Source organism: Camelus bactrianus, chromosome 23 (assembly GCF_048773025.1).
Source record: "Camelus bactrianus isolate YW-2024 breed Bactrian camel chromosome 23, ASM4877302v1, whole genome shotgun sequence".
NCBI classification, from domain to species: Eukaryota; Metazoa; Chordata; class Mammalia; order Artiodactyla; family Camelidae; genus Camelus; species Camelus bactrianus.
The window spans coordinates 1,569,209-1,589,626 of NC_133561.1; the positions used below are offsets into that span (position 1 = coordinate 1,569,209).

At 49.0% G+C, this 20,418-nt stretch overlaps 1 protein-coding gene and 1 long non-coding RNA gene across 6 annotated transcripts in view; both read left to right on the top strand.

The window, feature by feature from the left end:
• The first annotated feature begins 2,316 nt into the window (after window positions 1-2,316).
• LOC123617215 (uncharacterized) lies at window positions 2,317-5,602 on the top strand. Its single transcript, XR_006725347.2, has 2 exons — window positions 2,317-3,539; window positions 4,047-5,602. It is a non-coding gene; the product is annotated as an uncharacterized LOC123617215 (long non-coding RNA).
• Window positions 5,603-11,040: 5,438 nt separating this feature from the next.
• Window positions 11,041-20,418, top strand: part of KIF14 (kinesin family member 14) — a 46,052-nt gene continuing 36,674 nt past the window's right edge. For 2 of the 5 annotated variants that reach the window (XR_012501754.1, XM_074351560.1), the window contains exons 1-4: window positions 11,048-11,113; window positions 14,234-15,404; window positions 16,968-17,222; window positions 17,931-18,018. Coding sequence is in view for 4 of the 5 variants with exons in the window: in XM_074351560.1 (XP_074207661.1) it covers window positions 14,347-15,404; window positions 16,968-17,222; window positions 17,931-18,018 (1,401 nt within the window). In the remaining variant the exon portion in view is untranslated. Of the gene's footprint in view, window positions 11,114-11,235; window positions 11,545-14,233; window positions 15,405-16,967; window positions 17,223-17,930; window positions 18,019-20,418 lie in introns of those variants that run through there. The other 3 variants (XM_074351561.1, XM_074351562.1, XM_074351563.1) reach the window with 3 other exon arrangements.

A 20,418-nucleotide genomic window follows, 5' to 3' on the forward strand; every position in this document is an offset into this window, starting at 1 on the left:
ACAAATCTAAGAATGTGAAAGAAAAGCTGGGCTGGGCTAACAAGATAACACACAAATCTAAGTATCCGAATACTGATCTGAGTTCTGCTGGACTAACTTGTAAATCTAGGTTAATTAGTACTGGTTTGCTGTTCATGTTTTTTTGCTAGCCAGCTCAGTTTTCAAAGAGATATCTGGCTTTGGAATGTTGGTTTGATGCCTCCCTGCCTCCACTTTTGTGATAATGATGCTGCTAAAGCTGTTCTATGCCTATTGGCCGAATACCCCAAGCTTGTACTTGACCCTATAAAACCTCACGCGCACGTCTTGGAGGTGCCCAGAGCTTCGGAGCAGAAGCCCCTCTGAGGCGTAATACATCTGAGTACTCCAACCCTCTGAGTGGTGCTTGTTTCTTGGCTGGCCTGTCGTTTCCGTAATATTTCGTCTCATGGAACTGTACACATCCTTCTAAAAAAAAATCTATACAATGGGATTTGTAGGATTTCCATTTCCTTTAGGTGTAAATGATGCTTCTGAAGCTTTTTTTTGATTAATTTCTGAGTGTGGTTTCAATCTTCGGGTCATAATATTCTCAAAGAATAAATTTTTATTAATCTACATTCTGTTTTGCAAAAATATTGCTTTTTCCAGTTTTATTCTGCAACTGAAGGACTACATACCTTTTGTGAGACTAATGAATCCAGCAGATTTATGTTTTTTAAGAAATGCAAACAAAGAATCAGAGATACGTTTATAATAACCACTTTTTCCAAAACCAAAGTATGGATGCAATCTTAGTAGATTTCTTTCGTAATACAACACATTTATAGGATCAGTCTTGCACAGGTTTGAAGTCAGTAGTGTTAGCTATACATTCATTAAATTGCCAGAAAACCATTGCAAATATTAATGTGACCGGGACTTGAGTCTACAGGTTGTGCGGTGACCTGTTATGATTTTCTAGACCTTGTGGTCCTTCATGGCTGTGAGTAATGTACACAAACGTCTTTTAGAAAAAGTCAGGCTCCTTAATCTATAAGCTTCGGACCAAGAGCTTTTGAAAGCAGAGACCATGAATCAGAGGCTTACGTTAGCTTTCACTACCAGCTTTTCTAATCTTGAAAAAATGCTAGTAACTGGAGGGTTTTAGTTCATTGCTTTAAAATTTCTAGTCTCCCATCTCCCCGCCCTGGCTCAGAAACCCCCAGCCCCTCCCCTAGCCCCTCCTCATTGGCACCAGTGCCCCAGACCCATCTGCCCGTCTGGCTTCCTCACGATTACCTCTGGTTCACATCTGAAGGACTCCGATGAGTTCATTCTTACTGGAATTTGGGGAAAGTGACTTAAACTTTTTTGCACTTTTTTTTTTCTTGAAGAAACAAATGTGGTATTTTTTAAATTTTATTTATATTTTGGTAAACAAAGTTTATTCTAGGAAGAGCAACTCACTGAGAGAGACAGCCGTTTTAAAATTTACATATATGTGCTGTTCATCGTTTCTAAGAACAGTTCAGAGCTAAATGTTTTATTTGGATACATGATAAGGTGGTGGGATTTTGTGGACCAGGAAACATGGAAGGATAAGAGCTAAGTGCATGGAAGGCCACGTACTAGGGAAATGTTCAGCTTTCCTGACAACCCAGTACAGATAAGAAAACTGAGGCGCAGAGAAGGGAATGAGGTTGCCGAGCAGGTGCAGCTTCAGGGCCTCCAAAACGTGCTGTGAGCAAGGCAGCAGATGCCCCCTGCGCGAGCTTTCGCGGCGGCCCCGGGCTGGTCCCTCGGACGACCTGCCCCCCTTGGAAGGCTGGCCAGCACCCTGAGAAGCTTGTGATGGACCCAAAGCGCCGTCTCCTTGCTGAGGACAGAGCAGACATCCAGACGTCTGTCCAGTCACGTGGCTCCGGCCCCAGAGTCATCGCAGACCTGGGGGGCCTCCTGACACCTCGGCCACCCGATCAGTGATTGTCAGGTGTCACCTCCCCCACCCTCTTCCCACGTCTCAGTCAGTTATCAAATCGCGTTGATCCTCAGCGTGTCACGTCCATTGCCTTGTTTCTGCCCCGTGTCACCGGGTTCCTCTTGGCCACACACCTGCCCCCCACCCCCGTAGCCCCGCCCTCCCCAGGCATGCGCTCTCACAATCTCCTTCCGCGAAGGGGCTTTTATCTTGAGCGTGAGCTTCGTGAGGTCTGAAGGCCTGGTTCTGAGCTCGGGTTCCATGTCCATAAATCACTGAACAGCCCCAGCCGAGGTTTCACACAAACAGGTGGGGCAGGCGGGACGGGTTCAAGTTCAGCGCCCGGTACCGAGCGGGCCAGAGCATCACCGCCCCCCCCCCCCCCCCCCCGGGCAGCCGCATGAGGTCAGACTCTGGGGCAGGCAGGCCGTCAAAGGTGGTGGTTTTAGGTGCGCTGAGCAGAGTCAGGGGTCGGGGAGAGGGAGGTCCGGGGTGGGGGGCAGTGAAGAGAAAGGGGAGCCCCCGCCACTGCATATTCTGTTTCTTTTTCTTTCCACTTTCTTGTTTAGCTGGCGGGGGTGGGGGCGGTAATTAGGTTTATTGATTGATTGAATGGAGGTCCTGGGGTTTGAACCCAGCACGGCCTGCGTGCTGGGCATGCGCTCTGCCGCTGAGCTACACGCCCCCTTCTCCTTCCCACCTATTTCACTTCTCCAGGAAAGCCACTCCCCTCCTGGAAAAGGAAGCAGAAAGACTCCAGCCGGAGCCGAGGGGCACAGCAGGCTGGGAAAGCTGGCGTTTCCAGAGAGCTCTGTCTGTGGGTGTGAAAGGCAGCCTCCCCTCCTTCCTCCCCAGGACGCCCGCCGGGTGGGGGGAGAGTCGGAGCACAGCCGGGAGGGCCCAGGCCAGGCCCGGCCCCCAGGCCCGGATGCTCGCCCACCTCCCGGGCAAGGCAGCCCCCCTGCCGACCGTGCGTGTTCTGATGACCCCTTGCTGGTGCCCTTAACACAAAGGGAGAATGCGTTCACCGTGTCCCCGGGGAGGGAGCTGAGTTTACGGACGAGCCTGAGGGCAGGAGTGTCAGTGCCACCCTCCAGGAACAGGCCGGGTCACCAAAGAGCCTCCCAGTTTAGGGAAATGAGCAGAAACGAGGCTAATGAAATTCAGTCTCAGGAAGCCGCACGGTCACGTGTTAAGGAGACTCCATCACGCATTTAAATGGGGGCCTTGACCGGGAGAGCCGTGAGAATAATGAGGAAAACGCCCTGGGGCAAAAAACGGCAGCCTCCAGAGCGCTGTCGCAGACAGGACTTCCCGTCCTTCCGGAGGTGGGGAGGCGCCGGCCGGCGGTCCTTCTAGTCTAAAATCCGGCTGCAGGCCTGGGCTCGCGGCTCCGCGGGGAACCTTGTGCTGCGCGGACAGCAGGAGGAGCCAGAGGGGAGGTGGCCTGGAGCTCGGGGACGTGCTGTAATATTTTACAAGGCATTTTCACCCTCTTCCCAAGCTGGGCACAAGAAGAACATACTTTGGCTCCGGCGTAACCAGTTTCAGAGAGGGGTCCTCACCAGCCTTTTTAAGCTTTCGTCCTCTTGCTGAAGCGGTACTTATCTCTACTGTGTATTTTTTGCAACTAAGCTTCTAAGTTAATTGCAGGGAGAGAGCAGGGAATTTTGTGACTCCCCTTTGCCAGGCAAAGCAGTAAAGCTGCTCGTTTCTGGTTCTCCCAAATCTCTGTCTCCGGGTCTGAATTCGTCTTTCGGGGCACAGAGGCGGGGTTTCCCAGCAACAGAAGGAAGTGGGGAGGGGAAAGATAGGGGTAGGGGGTTAAGAGGTTATACAAATTACTGTGTATAAAATAAATAAGCTACAAGGCTATATTGTACAGCACGGGGCGGTAGCCAATAGTTTATAATAATTATAAAAGGATTGTGATCTTTAAAAATTGTGAATCACTATGTTGTACACTTGAAATTTATACAAGATTGCAAATCAACTATACCTCAATTTAAAATGTATGTTCACTATGTATTGAAATATTTCTGATATGTTGGGCTAAATAAAATACGTTATTAAAATGCTACCCTTTTCTTTTTACTTTTCTTAATAGCGCCACGGTAAGATTTGAGGTTCACGTGTGGCTAGTGTTACCTTGGACGGCCTTGCTTTAGACTTTCAACCATCCAACCATCCAGGGCACAGACTGATCAACCTGAAGTGTGTTTCGCTCTCCGTTTCTCGGGAATATCGTCTCAAACTGCTCAGGCCTAATTGTTGTCAATTGTTGTGGACTTTCGAGGCCAATGAAAGGTTGTAGGACAGAGATTCAATTAATAATATTGAAGAAATGCAGCTGGGAGAAATAAAGGACTCAGTGAACAGACTCATTCTTTGGGCACTATTTCATATGAATTAAATGAAACCCATGAAGTCCATCCAAACCGACTCCCCGGCCTGGGAAAACACTGTCACCACAGAAGACAGAAAATACCGTCATTATCCATCTCTGTGTGCTGGAGGGACCCGGAACCAGTCATCCAAACAGAACACTGAACTCTTGTTGTGCCCCAGACCATCAGATCTGAAAAAAAAAAAAAAAAAAAAGAAAGAAAGAAAGAAAGAAATGCAGAACTGTTTCTGATGGTGGATTTCTTTTCTTTCCTGAGTGAGTCAGAGAACAGTCTGTGGTCTAAACCAGAAAGAAAGGAAAAAAAAAAACCAATCCTTCTGCAAACAGGCAGAGGCATGTGGAAGCGTGTGGAATTGCTCATGAAGCTGCAAGGAAGTGACCCTCCCTTTCTCTGGCTGGAAAGGCTGATGATACATAATGCTTGCAGGCCAGGTGGCCTCTAATTTGACAGCCGCCTTCTTAAAGTCACAAATAAGAGAAGCAATCGCTTGGCACAGTCTTTTTAATACTGTTTTTAAATAAGAAATAATTTACATGAACACACAAACTAAAAAGTGATTATAAAAACTAAATGTCTATCAGTTTAGATAAGTCTAGACACTCCCGGGGTTACCATTTACCAGTATCTGATTATTCAGTGATTATAAACTATTTTGGGGTTCAGATGGACAGCTGAGTGATCTCTGCATATTCAATAGCCTTCCTAAAACCATCCAATATCTCTTTTTAAACTTGTTGAGGGAGGGTACAGCTCAGTGGGAGAGCACGTGCTTAGCGTGCACGAGGACCTGGATTCAATCCCCAGTGCCTCCATTAAATAAATAGATAAACCGAGTTACCTCCCCCTCCAAAAAAAAAAAAAGTTAAAATTAAATTAAACTTGTTGAAAGTTAAGAGACACAAAACTCTTTCATCCTCCCCTTTAGAAAAACTGCTACAATTCTACTTGGAAGAGTTGGCAATGTTTTTAGCAGGATGTCAGAAATGACCTTGGGCCATGTTGGCAAAGCACAGAGGGGAAAAGGCAGCTGATCCAAGGTCAACTTGGCCTTTTTAAAAAGTTGTTCTTCCTAAGTGTGCCGCAGAGCTCCTTTATGTAGGAACAGGTTACCCGGTAGGCTGTGGGGCCCACAGCAGTCCTAAATCTTACTAATCTTCTCTGGAATGAAACCAGCAGGATTCAAAGAGAAAAGGGTGTCTGGGACATTTCCTAATCCCTGAGTCCTTTCCCTTTTCTATTAAAAAACGATTGCTAGCTTAATGTCATTGTTTCTTTTTAAATTCCTGGCAGTGTTGCTAGATGTACGCAGGGTATGTCACTGAGTGATCGTAAAGATGTCATCAGCGCATCAGAAAGCACAGGCCTGTTACAGTGCCTGCTTCTAAGACTCTTGATCTAACGTGCACTAGAGTTTAGAAAGAAAATGCAAAATGTGACAGATATTAAGCTACCTTTGTGTTAGTTTAATCCTTGTGCTAATCACAGGGCCACAGAAATTTGAGAACCAGACAGAATCTTTGTAAAAACCACAGTTCAGGGTAGTGATGCAGAACACAGGCGATGGCGCCCAATTCTTTGAGCCCTCAGCTTGGCTCTATGACTTAACAGACCGGTAATCCCAGGCGAGGTAGCCAACTGCCTGGAAACTGAGTTTCCCTCATCTACAAAACAGCAGGAATCACAATAACTGACCCTGTCTTATGGGGGGCTGGGGGGCTGGGGATTGAATGAGAGGATGTGCGTGTCCTGCATAAAGAAGGGACTTAGCAGTAATGGCTGGTTTACTGGATTACTGAATCTGGTAGCTGAGGTTCCCGGGTGAGGGAACTGCACTGGGAGCCCCGCCGCTGTCCCCACCACTGAGCTGCGACGCAGCCTGGCTCTGACGTCTCTCCTCCACTTCCGCTTTGGACTTCAAATTAATGTCCATCATCCTGTTGCAATTCTTTGTTGTGGACCCCAAAATGCAGCCGAATATAATACCTACAAAGTGGGAAAATAATATGCTCAATTCAATAATTCAAAAATTATGAAACTGGATAAATTGTAATAGATTTGTATCCTGAGACCAATAATTAGAATGAGTTAATCATTTTTAAAAATCTGAACATAATGGAAGGCTTCAAGTGGGCTTGCTTGACTGCCGAACACTTTCTACGTTTTCTTTTGGTTTGTCGCCCTCTGATGGATCAAAAAACCACTTCCTTTTATTTTCAGAATAACTGGATTATTTGGGATAGGTTTTGCTCCTGTTAGGAGCTTATCTGTTGTCAGCCTGGTTCATGTTGTGAAATTTCTAGAAAACTGTCTTTCCTGGATGGGAATCTCTGCAGAGGCTCAGATTCAGGGAGGGCAGAACATTGGCTCTCTGGCGCTGAGAAGAACACGCAAAGACACAGGAGGCGTGTTCAGAAAGGGACAGGGGGTTTGGATGGCTGAGAATAAAGTACAAGAGACTGGGGGTGACAGGCAGTGGTCAGAGACCAAGTGGAAGAGTGAGCAGCAACCCAATCACAGGGCCTTTTAAGTTATGCTTGAATCTCATTTTGTAGGTAATGGGAATTGTATTAGTTAGGATTAGGCTGCAAAAACAGGAAACTCAAATAAGTGGCTTTTAAAACATAAGGTTTATTTCTGTCTATGTAACAGAAGTCAGGAAGTAGGCAGTCCAAGGTCTGATATGGAGCTCCCTGGCATCAGGGATCCAGGCCCCTTCCAATTCCTACTCCATCCTTAGGATGTGGCCTTCATCCTCATGGTCCAAAATAGCTGCCAGAGTTCCAGCCATCATTTGCATATATCCCATTGGACATATACATCTACACGCTAATCTCAATTTTCCCAGGAAATACACTAACTGATTTCTACCTCCTAGCCAGTATTTCCATTTTGTTCCCTAGCTCCCCATTTCATTAGAAGAACAAGCAGTGAAACGAGGCTGAGGAGGTGCAGGAGACTCTGAAACTGAGGAGAGAGTTCAGAAAACACCAGGAGAGTAATTTAAAATGGGGCGGTGTCTGGTCATCTAAATGCTGCACAGAGCTCAATTCACACAAGCTTGGCAGGTTGGCTTTTATAAGAGCCAATTTTTTTTTCAGATGAGAGAGATGCTGAAGAGGGAAGGAGGGGGTGGTGCCGCAGGGAGGTCTCCGGGGAATGTGGAAGATGGATCCAGGATCCAGGTGTGGGGCTGGCCCTGAGGAGCAGCAGGGACACCTGTTGCTCCAAGGCCAAGGGAGACAAGAGCTTAAATGAAGAAAAGTTTGCAGCTGATGGTGAATGAGATCTCAGACTAAGAAAGATTACCAACAGTGTTACCTTAGATGAGAGAAGTATAGTTGGTTCTGATTTTATTCCGATTTAGGGAGGCCTTATGTTCCAGGCTATGTGTGTTCAAGTTTCATACACATGATCTATGCTAACTCACAAATATCTGAGTTAACTACGCACAGTCAAACCATATTGCAATTTAAATTTACATACAGTAATGTGCCACATTTGAAACTGTTTCATGTGCATTTCACATGCATTACCTAATTTGATTTTTCTAGCTATTACTGATGTATCATCTCTTCAATTTACAGGTCAAGAAACCAAGAGTCAGGGAGGTAAAAGTAATCAGAGTGGCAAGCAGGTTTGATGACTTCAGATCCCCAAAGGAGCTATTGTTTAATGAGTCAAACATGAAAACAGGTTTGAACAATTGGGCATTTAAAAGAGCTGCTGCATTAGCAGTAAGGAAGGACTCTCTCCACCTGAGCTGGAGGGCAGAGCCCGGACGTCGTATGCGTGTGGTAGGGGGCGTCCTGGACTACAGGCCACCCAAGCTCGCGATGAAAGGAGGTTCACCCTGGCTGCTCACCCTTCAACCTCGTGTGGCTGAATCTGCATTTTCTAGATTCCTTTTTCTTCAATCAAAAAGTACAAAAGAGCTCAGTTCTAAGAAAGTTCTAATCAAATTGAAGCAAAATGGAGGTTAGGACTGCTCCCCCTTGGAGATAGTTTTTTCTTGCTCTCTCCTGATTTTTCATACAGTCCAGTGAGTCCAGTACAAAAGGACTCCCCATTTCATCTCGTGGTTATTTCTGGGGATTAAATCGTAATCCTCAGCCTTCATAAAGTCAGCTGCATCATTACCATCACTGACAGCCTATCAAATGCATGATCGCAGCCCCTCAGCGCTGGCCGTGAACAGGACTTTGCCACATTTTGGAGGTGTTATTAGGCGATGCAGTTGAGTGGGTTACATTAACTGAGTGTAACCCCATGCCCGGCTCTAAGCTGAGCACTTTGCATTCGCTGACTTAATCCTCATGACAGCCCTAGCATGCGCAGTCCCCAGATGAGGAAGCTGGGGTCCCCAGGAGTGACTTCTGCTGTGGGTCAGCTGTGGGCAGGATTTCAAGAAAGACGCACCATCTTGGTGTAATACATAAAAGAATAAGAGATACTGCTTTGGGGAAGACCCCTGGTTCTCCTTGCTTGCTGCAAGTAATAAATCCTTCCTTCACACACACACACACACACACACACACGACAGAAATCCCTCTTTTGTAACCTGGAGGTGGCTCACAGACAGCCCGTGATTCTGTGCAGTATTATTCCTTTGGCTGGAATTAAATTGGGAGTTTCTAACAGAAAGAATGAGAAGAGGGAAGTGTGGCTGGTGCTCTAAGAAGGTCCTCTTGAGAGTTCTGTGTGGGGCCTAGGGAGACAGGGAGGCAGACAAGGCCTGGCTCCATCTAGGGCTCAGAGTCTGGGGCAGGGTCTGGTCTTTAGGCCATGCACTGTCTGGTTCTAGTTAATTGGTAATTGTAACTTTAATTTGTAATTTTTTAAACAATTAATTTGTAAATTTAATTTAATGACCCTTAATTGTTGTAATAGAATTATTTTTCCTTATTAAAAAAAATTCTTTTCTTTGCCGAAGACACTGGGGATTGGACCCAGGCCCTCATGCATGCCAAGCATGCGCTCTGACCAGGGAGCTCGCCTCCTCCCAACTCCTGCAGTTCCATGGTTTCCCTCATTTTGAACCATTTAAAACATTCTCTCAGGGTTGGCCATTGGGAGTTTTTTCCAGTTGGGGGTGAGGGGGCAGGGGCTGCATGCTTTTTGGTTTCCACTGAAATATTTTCCAAGAATAAATTTTTGTAGTGCAGTTACTAGGTCAAAGAATATGAGTATCTTCATGGCTCTTCCAATACAGTATCATGTTGCTTTCTAGGCGGACTTGCTATTTACTCAACAAATATTTGCCAAGTGTTTTTTCTATATCAGGGCTTACACTAAGCAGGCGGGGTCCACTATGAAAGGGTGGGGTCCCTGCCCTCGAGAAGCTCATCCATTTCTGTCACTAGAAATGTGTACTTTAAATTTTGATGCAACATCACCAGCACCAAAACTAAAAAGCATTTTTTTTGCTTGTACCTAATTTATTTTTTCACTTGCATTTAATGGCTGGATTTTCCATTCTATATTTTTCTGAATTATTTTTGTGTGTATTTTGTCCATTTTTATATTTTATTTATTTTATTCTTCTATTTGTAACTTTATTTTCCTTGTGTAATTGAAAGAGATCTTTGCATTTTCTGTCACATTTAGTGTATTTTTCTAGTTATTTACTACATTTTAGTTTTTTTGGGGGGTAATTAGGTTTACTTATTTTTAGAATTGGTACTGGGGATTGAACCCAGGACCTTCTGTATGCTAAGCATGTGCTCTACCACTTGAGCTATACCCTCCCTCCGCTACATTGTAGACATTTTGAACTATACATGTGTTTAAATTATTTATGTATTTTGAGTTTGTCAGTCTTTTCTTGCCATATTTTCTTTTGCTTCTAGACTTGATTATTTTCCCATAGATCTGATACATTCTTTTTTCTGATGGTTTCTCTATAATTTAACTTTAATATTTTTAGAGTGATTTTTAACAGTGAGTTTTCGCACGAGTATTTTATCATCCATTCAGTTTTTCCATCCAGTTAGAGTCAGTTCTGGTTTCCCTTTCCATCCCATTGAATACATTTCCATTAGCTGCCTTTTTGCTGTTTAAAAAGTAAAGCTGCTTTATAATATCTGCTTGAGTAGAGTCCCTCTCACTGACCTGATTTTTTTCAGCATGTATTATTATTATCATTTTTTCATGTTTCAAAATCTTACTGGAATATTTTTAGAAACTGAGTGATACTTGACGATGCGCGCTTTGGAATATACTTAACACCACTTGCTAGTTGCTGATTTTTTGAACTTTAAGTCTAAACCTCAGTCCCTCATCTGTACTGGGGATCATATTAACATGTACCTCGTAAGACTTTCAAGATTAAATGAAAAAATTCCATGTAAGGCATTTAGCACCCTTCCCAACTCCGGGTTTTGCACAAGAAATACTGGAAAAGGGTGAATGTGGTTAACTTGGGGGCAAACAGCCACTTCCGCACCAAGAAGTCCTGGAGGTAAGGCGGTAAGGTGGACGACTGCTGGTTTCATCCTGAGGCTGGACAAGCGCGTCGCTGTCGCTCTCCTGGATCCAGCACACCTGAGAGGCGCCGGGGATGCTCCGCGCCCGCAGCCCGGGAGGGCGGGGCCCGTTGCCTAGGAGACGCGAGCGCGGGTCGGGGCTCGGATCCGCAAGACCGGCGGCGCGCTTCCGGGAGGACGTGCGTGCGCGGCGCCCGGCAGCCAATCAGAGGGCGGGGCGCGCATTCAAACCGCGGGCCGGCGGCAGAGGCGTGAGCGGCGCGGGGCGGCCTGGGGGCTACGAGGTGGGGCCTGCGAGGCCGGGGGCGGAGCGCCGGTGCGGGGGTGGGAGCGGGGAGAGCGGCTCGGGAGTCGGGGCGGGGCGGGGCCCCGAGGAGGGACAGGTCCCCGCGGAGGGGCAGGGGCGGTGAGTCTGTGTGGGGGTGTGTGTGCTCTCCAGGGAAGGCGGGGTCCCCGAGGAGGGGTTCCTGGAGGAGGGCCGGGGGTCCCCGAGGAGGGCTGGGGGCGGCGGGACCCGGGCCTCGCCCTCCGCGCGCGTTGACCCCTCCGGGCGGCCGGCCGGCCTTAGGGGCGGGTCGCGGTCCGGGCCCCGAGGTGACCGCTGGGAACACGTCGCCGCGTCTGCGCCCTCTTCCCTCGGGTCTGACCGCGACCGCCGGAACAAGCAGCCGTCTCTCTCCGCGTGAGTAGCTGACGGCTTTCAGCTGCGGAGCAGGTGCCAGGGATCTTTTCTTGCCCTTTTATTTCCACAATGGGAAGGTTGCTTACTTTTAGTGGAAGGGTTGCCGGGAGATGCTTAGATCCTGGCGAAGTTTTTGGTAATGGTTGTTACTGATTTAGAACTTTAAAAGGCTTACCTTTTAAAATGAACCTCGATTATTTTGTTCCTTCAGAGCAATAATCTCTGGTGTCGACTTTAAAAATACAGTAGCCACTTAATTATATTATCAAAAAGAGTTTAGGTGGGACTAGCAGAGGACTGCAGTTCAGGACCAACTGGAGGAGAATGGGCGGCTCAGAACAGAAGAGGGGCGTCCCTGGATGGGCACCTCCCAGATACTGTGGGCTGGGTCCAGACGCCTGCAGTAAAGCTAGACACATGAATTTTGTTTCCCAGCGCATATAAAAGTTTTATGTTTATGTTATATTGTAGCCTATTGAGTGTGCAGTAGCGTTATGTCTGAAAACAATGTATATACCTTAATTTAAAATACTGTCTGATAAAAATGCTGACAATTATCTGAGCCTTCAGCGTGTCATAGTAATAACATCAAAGACCACGGATCACAGATCGCCGTAATGAGAAGAATACTAATGAAAAAGTCTGAAATATTTTGAAAATTGCCAAAATATGACACAGACATGAAGGGAGCAAATGCTGCTGGAAACTGGCACTGACTGACTTGCTGATGCAGGGCGCCCAGGGACCTTCAATTTGTGAGAAACGCGGTGTCTGTGAGGGGCAGTAAAGCAGAGGTCTGTGTGGAGAAAAGGAGAGAACTGCATGGAAATTCAGTGGAGGAGAGGGACCGTTGGGGTGGTGGCGACCTCCAGGTTACCGGGTGCGTATTTCCTCATTGGCTGAGCCGTTGCCAGGCGAGGAGGAACTCCTCCTTCCTCTTTGCCCTAGTATGTGAGGCAGGTTCTTCCCAGAGTCTGTAAAAAATGACAAGACATAAAACATGAGTGCTCAGTGTGGGGCCTCCCGGCTCCGTTTTAAATGAGTTTTCCTTTATTTACTTTCACAAGGAAATAGTTTGATCAGGTGTCACTTTACAAGTTAGAATCAGGTATGCAAGTTTCAAGACTTGTTTACATCAACATAACCAGTTTGAGAGAGAGCCGACTGGGAGCCCGCCCTCTTAGCTGTCACTGCGGTTCTCGTTTCTTTAAAACATTACTGCTGGGTAGGTATTGTTGACACGCATTTGCATGTGTACCTGTCTCCCTGCTGTCTGCCTGCTAGAGGGCCGGCTGTCTACTTAACTAATGTTCCGTAACTGTTCTCAGCACAAGCGATTACTTACAGTGTGTTTCAAGTTTACTGTCTGAGGTTCTTATGTGGGAACAGTCTGCCTTGTGGCGCCTCTCAAACTCCCGTCCACGAGGCGTTGCTGTGTGTAGCGTGTGTTCCCAGGTGTCACGGAGATGCTCCGCTGCCACCTTTGGCCTCCCTGCTCGGGCGTCCGTGAGTCCCCATCCTTGCTGTGAGTACCCATCCTGCTCCCCAGCTGGAGGTGCTTAAAAAGGGCTGCTGATGAGTACTCCTTTCATTTCTCGCTGTGTTAAAATACACGTGAAGTTTACCATCTTACCCACTTTCAAGTGTACATCCTTAAAATATATTCGTGTGTTGTGCAGTCATCACTACCACCCACCCCCAAAGCTCTTGTCATCTCGTAAATCTAACTCTGCAGCTGATAAACAGTGACTGTCCAGGTCCCCCCGACCCCCAGCCCCTGGCAGCCGCCGTTGTGCTTTCTGTCTGTATGATTTTACCTGCTGAGTACCCCAGATATGGGGACTCATCTCTCATTTGTCTTTTTGTGGCCGGCTTATTTCACCTAGCATAATGTCGTCAGGGTTCATCCGTACTGTGGCATATTGCAGAATTTCTTTACTTTTTAAGGCTGACTAATCCCATCGTGGGACTGTCCCTCATTTTGATAAGCCCTGCATTGGTCATGGACACTGGGATTGCTTCCCTGTTTTAGCTGTTGTGAATAATGCTGCTATGAACATGGGGTACAAATATCTCTTTGAGACCTTTCTTTCAATCTTTGGGGCATGTACCTAGCAGTGGAATTGCTATGTCATATGGTAATTTTAATTTTTTGAGAAAACATCCATACTGTTTTCCATAGTGGCCACACCATTTTACCTTCCCACCAACAGTACACCAATGTCTTCACGTCCTTGTCAGCACTTGTTCTCTGTTTGCTTTTTTTTTTATAGTAGCCATGCTGATGGATGTCTCATGGTGGTTTTGATTTTTATTTGCCTCATGATTAGTGACATTGAACATCTTTTTACGTGCTTATTGGCCATTCTGCGTCTTCTTTGATATGTGCTTTTTATATCTTTTAAGTCTCTTGGCACCTTTGGTCTGATATGAGGGTCACCTGTGCACTACTTCTAGGCTAAAGAAATGAAAATGTCTTTGAAATCCGCAGCCCCCATCAGTGGGCCTGGCATGTAGTGGGAGCCCGGTACGTCCTTGCTGGGTGACGGCTGTAAGCTCTTTAGGTCAGAGACCTGTCTGAGCACCTCGGGAGCAGTATCTGACTTGGAGAGCGCCCTACCCTCATATATTCCTCTGGGAAGTTTCTGTCACAGTGGAAGTTTCTCATATTTTTAAAGCCTGTTTGTAGTCTGTGCAATCTAAATTTATTTATTTATTTTAGCAGATAATTTTGGAACCTGATGCATAAGAAATGGCCGGAAGTCAAGTGAACATCCAGATAAGAGCTTAAAGTTTCTCCAAAAACATCCTTTCTACAGACACCGTGCTACCACGATGTCCGTACACACCGCGTGTGACCGGAGCGCGGGCGGTGACCTGGGGCTCCCTGCCGCCCCAGGGAGGCCGGCTCTGAGCATTGTCGCCCGCAGCCGCCAGCTGCAGCCGGAGTCGGAAACGTCAGCACCTGAGGACGGGGCTGCGCTGCTGAGACCTGTGGGGAAAGCCGGAGGCATCGACAGCACTTACGTAATTTATGCCTGTGAAAAACCAGAAGGTGATCCCCTCCCGCCTCACCCTGCGGGCAGACTGACACTTCAGAGGAGAGTCACAAGGAGCAAAGACTCCTCCTTGCTGGGGGGCGAGCGGGGAGGCGTGGCTGAGAAAACAGCAGAGCCACGGCTGATGCCACAGCGTTGCACTGAAGCAGATGCTGTGGAAAAGCAGGAAACAACAGAAAGTAACCATTCTTCGCCAGAAACTAGTATAAATTGGAAAGTTGTAAATAACGATAAAACCTTTTTTGTTGCACCTTCTGTACCTCCAGCTGCAGACCCAAAAGACGCTGAGGTGCAGGCTGCTGAAAAAAACCAAGGAACATTTCCTGCCCTCAGTGGGGCGGGCGAAGGCGTTGCCCTTGGGTCCTCGAGTGACAGAGCCCCCGTTGGTTCCCGGGGTCAGACAGAAGCTGTTAGATCAGGGCGCTCGGCCACAAGACCTGTTCAGAGCAAGCTGGATGTGAGAGCGTCAGAAACAGGAAACTTATATCTCAGGAGTGCTGGGAAGGATGTGGCGAAACTTTCAAATAAATGTGAAAGCTTGGAAAAAAGAACGCCCTCGAAGAGCCTTATAGAACACAGGTGCACACCGAAGCGAGGCCTGCCTCAGCTTAAGAGCCCGGCCGCATTAGTGCCGAGAAGCCGAGTGCCCAGCCTTCAGGTTAAACAGATGCCCAAAAGTTCTCTGCTCGCAAGTAAGAGGGAAAGGTTGCAAGAAAGTACGTTCCTCCTCGAAGAGGAGCCTGCGCTTCGGAAAACCTCTGCAGAAACAGACCCCTTAAAAGTGGAGAACAGCCAGGTGACAGTGGCGGTCCGAGTCAGGCCTTTCAGCAGCAGGTGCGTCACCCCTGTTTAACCCCGGGCCCAGCGAGTGGCATGGGGTGTGTCTGGTCCCTCTGCCTGGAAGGTCAGCGTGTTGGTGCATCTTCAACCTTGGTGATGTTTTAACAGAGAGAACTCCTAGGTTTGGTTGTAGTATGTTGATTATTTTTGATGACTGGCTGGAAACTTAAAAAAATCACAGTCATCACATTGTGCAAATGTAAATTTCTCTAGGTATATTGCTTTTAAGAAGTCTGAATGAGTTAAGTGCCTAACGCAGTCTGCTTTCAAATCTGTAATGCACAGCGAGATCTTCTAACTTTCCCTTAAAAATGCCGTAGCAGGTCCCTCGTTCCCCAAGATGTCCTTCCAAAACCCAGTCTGGAGTGGTGGCCATCCTCATCGTCCCTGATACGCAGTGGTTATCAGTGCACTCATTTATAATGTCAGATTTTTATGGCAGAAAAGTGTCTCCAATAGTGCTTGTGGGTGAGACCGTCACAGGTTGTGGGTAGAGGGCTGAGAGAGAGGGGCACGCAGGCTGTGAATATGGCATCTTTACATAATTTAAGAGATGACTGGAAAACGTCACAGTCAGTACGTTGAATCTGTTGTGACTTAGTGAGTGGCAGGAGGGCACGGTGACCACTGCCGTGCAGAGGGGCCTCCGGTTTGATCTGAAGGGCCAGCAGTCACACTGTGCTGGAAGCCTTTTAGTGGGATGTGGGGTTGGTGATGAGGGGAGAGACCTCAGCAGGGGAACTAACCGAAGAGCCCCAGGCTGCGGCGGGAAGAGCGGAGCCCAGGACCTGACTGCCCGGGAGGACCACGGGCTGATCCCAGACTCCCGGGGAGGGGCACTTGTCACACAGATGAGGAAGGTGGTTTCCATGGTAAATTTTGATCTAACGCAGAGTTGGGGGCAAAAAGAGGGCTCTGGGGCCAGACACGACTGACAGTGTTTTTCTGCAGATCTCGAGCACGTGGAAGAGTTCCTCCTCAGTCTGAGATGGGAGGAGGGTGGACGTGAAGGCCCACGGTTTTAGGGGAGATGGTCTGGGGTGGGGGGTGCTGCGGATGAGCAGAAATATAACCAGTGGCCAGAAGACACTTAGATTCAAACTTGTGACTAACCGAGTTTGTTGAAATTGCTTCTGTGTTTCTTGCCAGCTTTATGTGGTTTTGCACCTCTAAAATTTCTTTATATTAAAATAAGTTTCTGGGTTTGAACTGCAGAGACGGGTGGATTACAGTAGGCAGGATGGGGATCGGGGAGTCAAGAGAAAAAGGGAAAAATGGAAGATCCTCTAAAAGTTGGGTGGATTTTCTGGACAAGGACTCGGGAAGTCTGTTTCCCCCGGAGTGGTGGCTCGGGAGCTACAGGGGGTGTATTTTGGAAACCTGTTGTGGTTGTTTGCTGGTCTGCATTTTCCACACGAAAGGAGAGAGTCGTCCCGCCTGGGCGGACTGTTATGCATGAGACGGGAGCCAGTTTGAGGCCATTTTTCTGTTCTGTGGGGATAATACTCTGTAAGTAATGACAGCCATTTGGTGTTTTTCTCTGTGCTGCTTTTGAAGAGAGACGACTGAAAGGTCCCCCCAGGTGGTCTTCATGAACGGGGACGAAGTCGCCGTGGAGCACCCGGGCCTGCGACAGGTCTACAGTTTCGTTTACGACCTTGCCTTCTGGTCTGTTGACAAGCGTCACCCCGGCTTCGCCAGCCAGACGGCCGTGTACGCGGCGCTGGCGGCCCCGCTCCTGCAGCAGGCCTTCCAGGGCTACAACACCTGCCTCTTCGCCTACGGGCAGACCGGCTCCGGGAAGTCGTACACGTGCGTTTCAGTGTCAACGTGATCATCCAGACATGTTCAAAGCTTCTCGTGAGAAGCAGCACAGTTTGAGAGAAAGAATGTAGATTTGAAACCGCGCAGCTCTGGGCTCAAACCTCGACCATTTTACATGCAGGTTCTGATAACTCGGGCAAGTTCCTTAATCTCTGGGCTTCTGTTTGCGCCGGAAATTGTTTATCTTGTAAGCATCATTGGCCCCATTTTACTGTAAATTATATTTCTTATGTAAACCGAAGCCCAGAGAAGGTATTTTGGAAGGATTGTTGTGCGAGTTATAAGTAAGTCACTCCGTCGTGGTCTGGTGGTGGTGCCTGTCCTAGAAGGAAGCAGTCTCATTTGATAGCAGCTGACTTTACCGAGTTCTCACTCTGCCCCAGTCACTGCCCTAAAGGCTCTGTTTCTACTTTTCCACAGCGACCCCCCCGCCCCGAATCAGATAGCTCTGTTTATTCCCATTTCACAGAAGAGGGGATTGAGGCTCCCAGTATTGGTCCAGTATCTTGTCCAAGGTCACAGAGCTCATAGGGGTGAAGCCAAGATTTGAACTCGGGCGGATTTGGCTCCAGAGCCCAGGTTCTACCCATGAGCTCTCTTCAGCTTGCCCTCCACCCTCTCCCCACCCCAATTCCCCAAAAAGAATTTGAAAACTGAATTAGTTTGACTTCTCCCCATTCATAATGTATTTTCCAGGATGATGGGGTTTAGTGAAGAACCAGGAATCATTCCAAGATTTTGTGAAGACCTTTTTGCTCAAGTGGCCAAAAAACAAACCCAAGAGGTATGTTCTCATCGTATCTGCAGACCTTCCTATCAGAATAGAAAAGTCAAGTTAGAACCAGAGTCATGGCCACTAAGGAAACACTCAGCAGGAGGTGCTCTGACTTTTGGGTCATCTCCGTGGGACAGTGGTCTGGAGACGGGGTCCAGTTCAGAATCAGTCCTCCCGGTGGCAGAGATGGAAGGTGGTCTTTGCCGCTCCTCCAGCTCCACCTGCTTTATTACCTGGTGGTTGTGCGGGGCTCACAGTGCGCCCAGGCCTTTAGATGGGCGGGCAGGTGTGCAGACCCCTCAGGACAGCAGGGTCAGCGTGGGATGGCGGTGCGGCGGGGAGAGGAGCTGCGGCCTGAACCCAGACTCAGGGTCCCCGCCGAGCGAGCAGGCTTCCCTGCGTCTGTGTCCCGAGCAGCCCACTTGGTCCTTCACGCACTCAGCAGGTGTTTACTGAGCCTGCTGTGGGCCAGGCGGCCTGTTGGACCAGCCTTCCCCAGTTTGCTGGAGCCTAAGAGTCACCAGGAATGTATGGGGGCAGGTGTGTGCGTGTATGTACACTTGCTAAAAATCTGGAGATCCTGATTCAGTCAGTTTGGGGGATAGCCTGGGAATTTATAAATTCCATACCTCTCCTCTGGTAATTCTTATGATAAGAGAAATTGGGGAAATACAGGAGGGTGGAGTTAGAAGGCCCAGACCCTGTAGTTAAGAGAGTAATGGAGAAACTGCCAGTACACAGCCAAGTGCAATCACGAGCCACTAAATCAAGTCTGGTAAATACTACGTTAGGATGGGAGCCGTGTGCTGGGAGAACGGGGCGGGGGCGGGGGGAGGTGGGGTTCCTCAGGGAGGGAGCATCGGAGCTCGTTTTGAAGGAACGTAACAGTTATTAGCTTGTGAAGCAGGGAGCAGCATGTGCCAAGATTTGAAAGCAGAAAAGTGGGGAGCCCTGGGAGATCTGTGAATTGTTTGCTTTGAGCCTGGAATTGGAGAGCAGAGGGTGACGAGGGGGAAGCTGGAGAGGCAGGACTCTGCGCTGGGGGTGGGGACGGCTGTGTGGGACTCGGGGTGGGGAAGGAGCACGACCAGGTTTGTTCTCTGACAAGAAGGTGCTCTGGCCGCTGTGCGGGGAGCAGCTGCGGGGAGAGCCGGGGTCAGAGACTGGCCTGGGGGGGCCTGTGAGCTGCGGGGGCGGGGGGCGGGGGGCGCCGGGTGGGGGCTGACACATCAGGGGCCTTAGTCCGTAGGGGATGGAGGTGGAGGCCGAGGGAAGGGGCTCAGGGCTCGCTGGCGGTGGGTGAGGCCCCGAGAGGGCGCTGAGCCCCATCTGTCAGGCGGGCGGGCGCGGGCGCACTGTCTGACTCTGGCCTTCTCTTTCGACAGCCTCTCTCCTCAAGTGCTGAGGTGGAAGGTCGGAGGAGAGGGGGGACAGACAGAAACGGCCGCCTCTGGGTGCAGAGTCTGGGTGTAGAGCAGCCCGGAGGCGGAGGAAGCCTGGGGAGAGGAGGGTCCCCTGGTGGCTTCCCGGGGCCGGGGCGCCCGGGTTTGTGCGGAGCGACTGCCCGCGGGAGGAGTGGGGCGTGACGGTTAGGGGCCTGGGCTTTGGAGACAGGTGGAGTTTGAATCCAGGTTCCAGCACTTTGCTGACGTGCGGCCCCGAGCAGTTCCCGGGGCTTCTCTGTGCTTTAGCAAGAGAACAGGGCGCTGGTGGTGGTGCCTTTCTCACAGGTGTGCTGCGAGGCCGAAAGGGGTTCAGGTTTCAAACAGTGCCTGGCACCTGGTGACCCAGCTAAGTGATGTGGCTTGTCACCTTCGGGATTATTCAGGGTGGTAAAGGGGAACGGTGTGGGACGGAGGTGGTGTGGCCAGCTGATGCAGGCGCCTCCAAGGAGGAGGCGAGGTGCGGTCCTCTACAATGTGAACCTCCTCACCTTTCCCACCTCCTCCCCCTGCATGCCCACCTCCCAGGCCCGGAGCCCATCACGCAGTACACCATCTTATATTGCAAAAGCCATTAATACATGTCTGTTGGATTCTGAGCCCCAGTACCTGTGTCCCCAGCATTTGTAAGAAACCCTGTAATTGCATGGTGTCCCCTGTACCTGGTCTCTACCTGGAAGGGCTTCCTTCCTCCCCCAGGACACTAACCATTCTCCACAGCACACATGCAATGCACCTCCAGTTAGAGGGGTAGCGCCCCGAGGATAAAGACAGGGTCCAGGCTACCTCAGACTCTCCGCCAGCTCCTGGAAGAGCACTGTGTACCGATTGGGCCCAGTAAATACTTGGTGCCTTGAACCTCAGTCTCCCTGAAGCTCACCGGAAGCTTCTAGTCCTGTTAGTGCTGGCCAGTGGGTGAAATTTACTTCTCTAACAAGAAGCCATGCTCTCACTGTCACAACGCTGC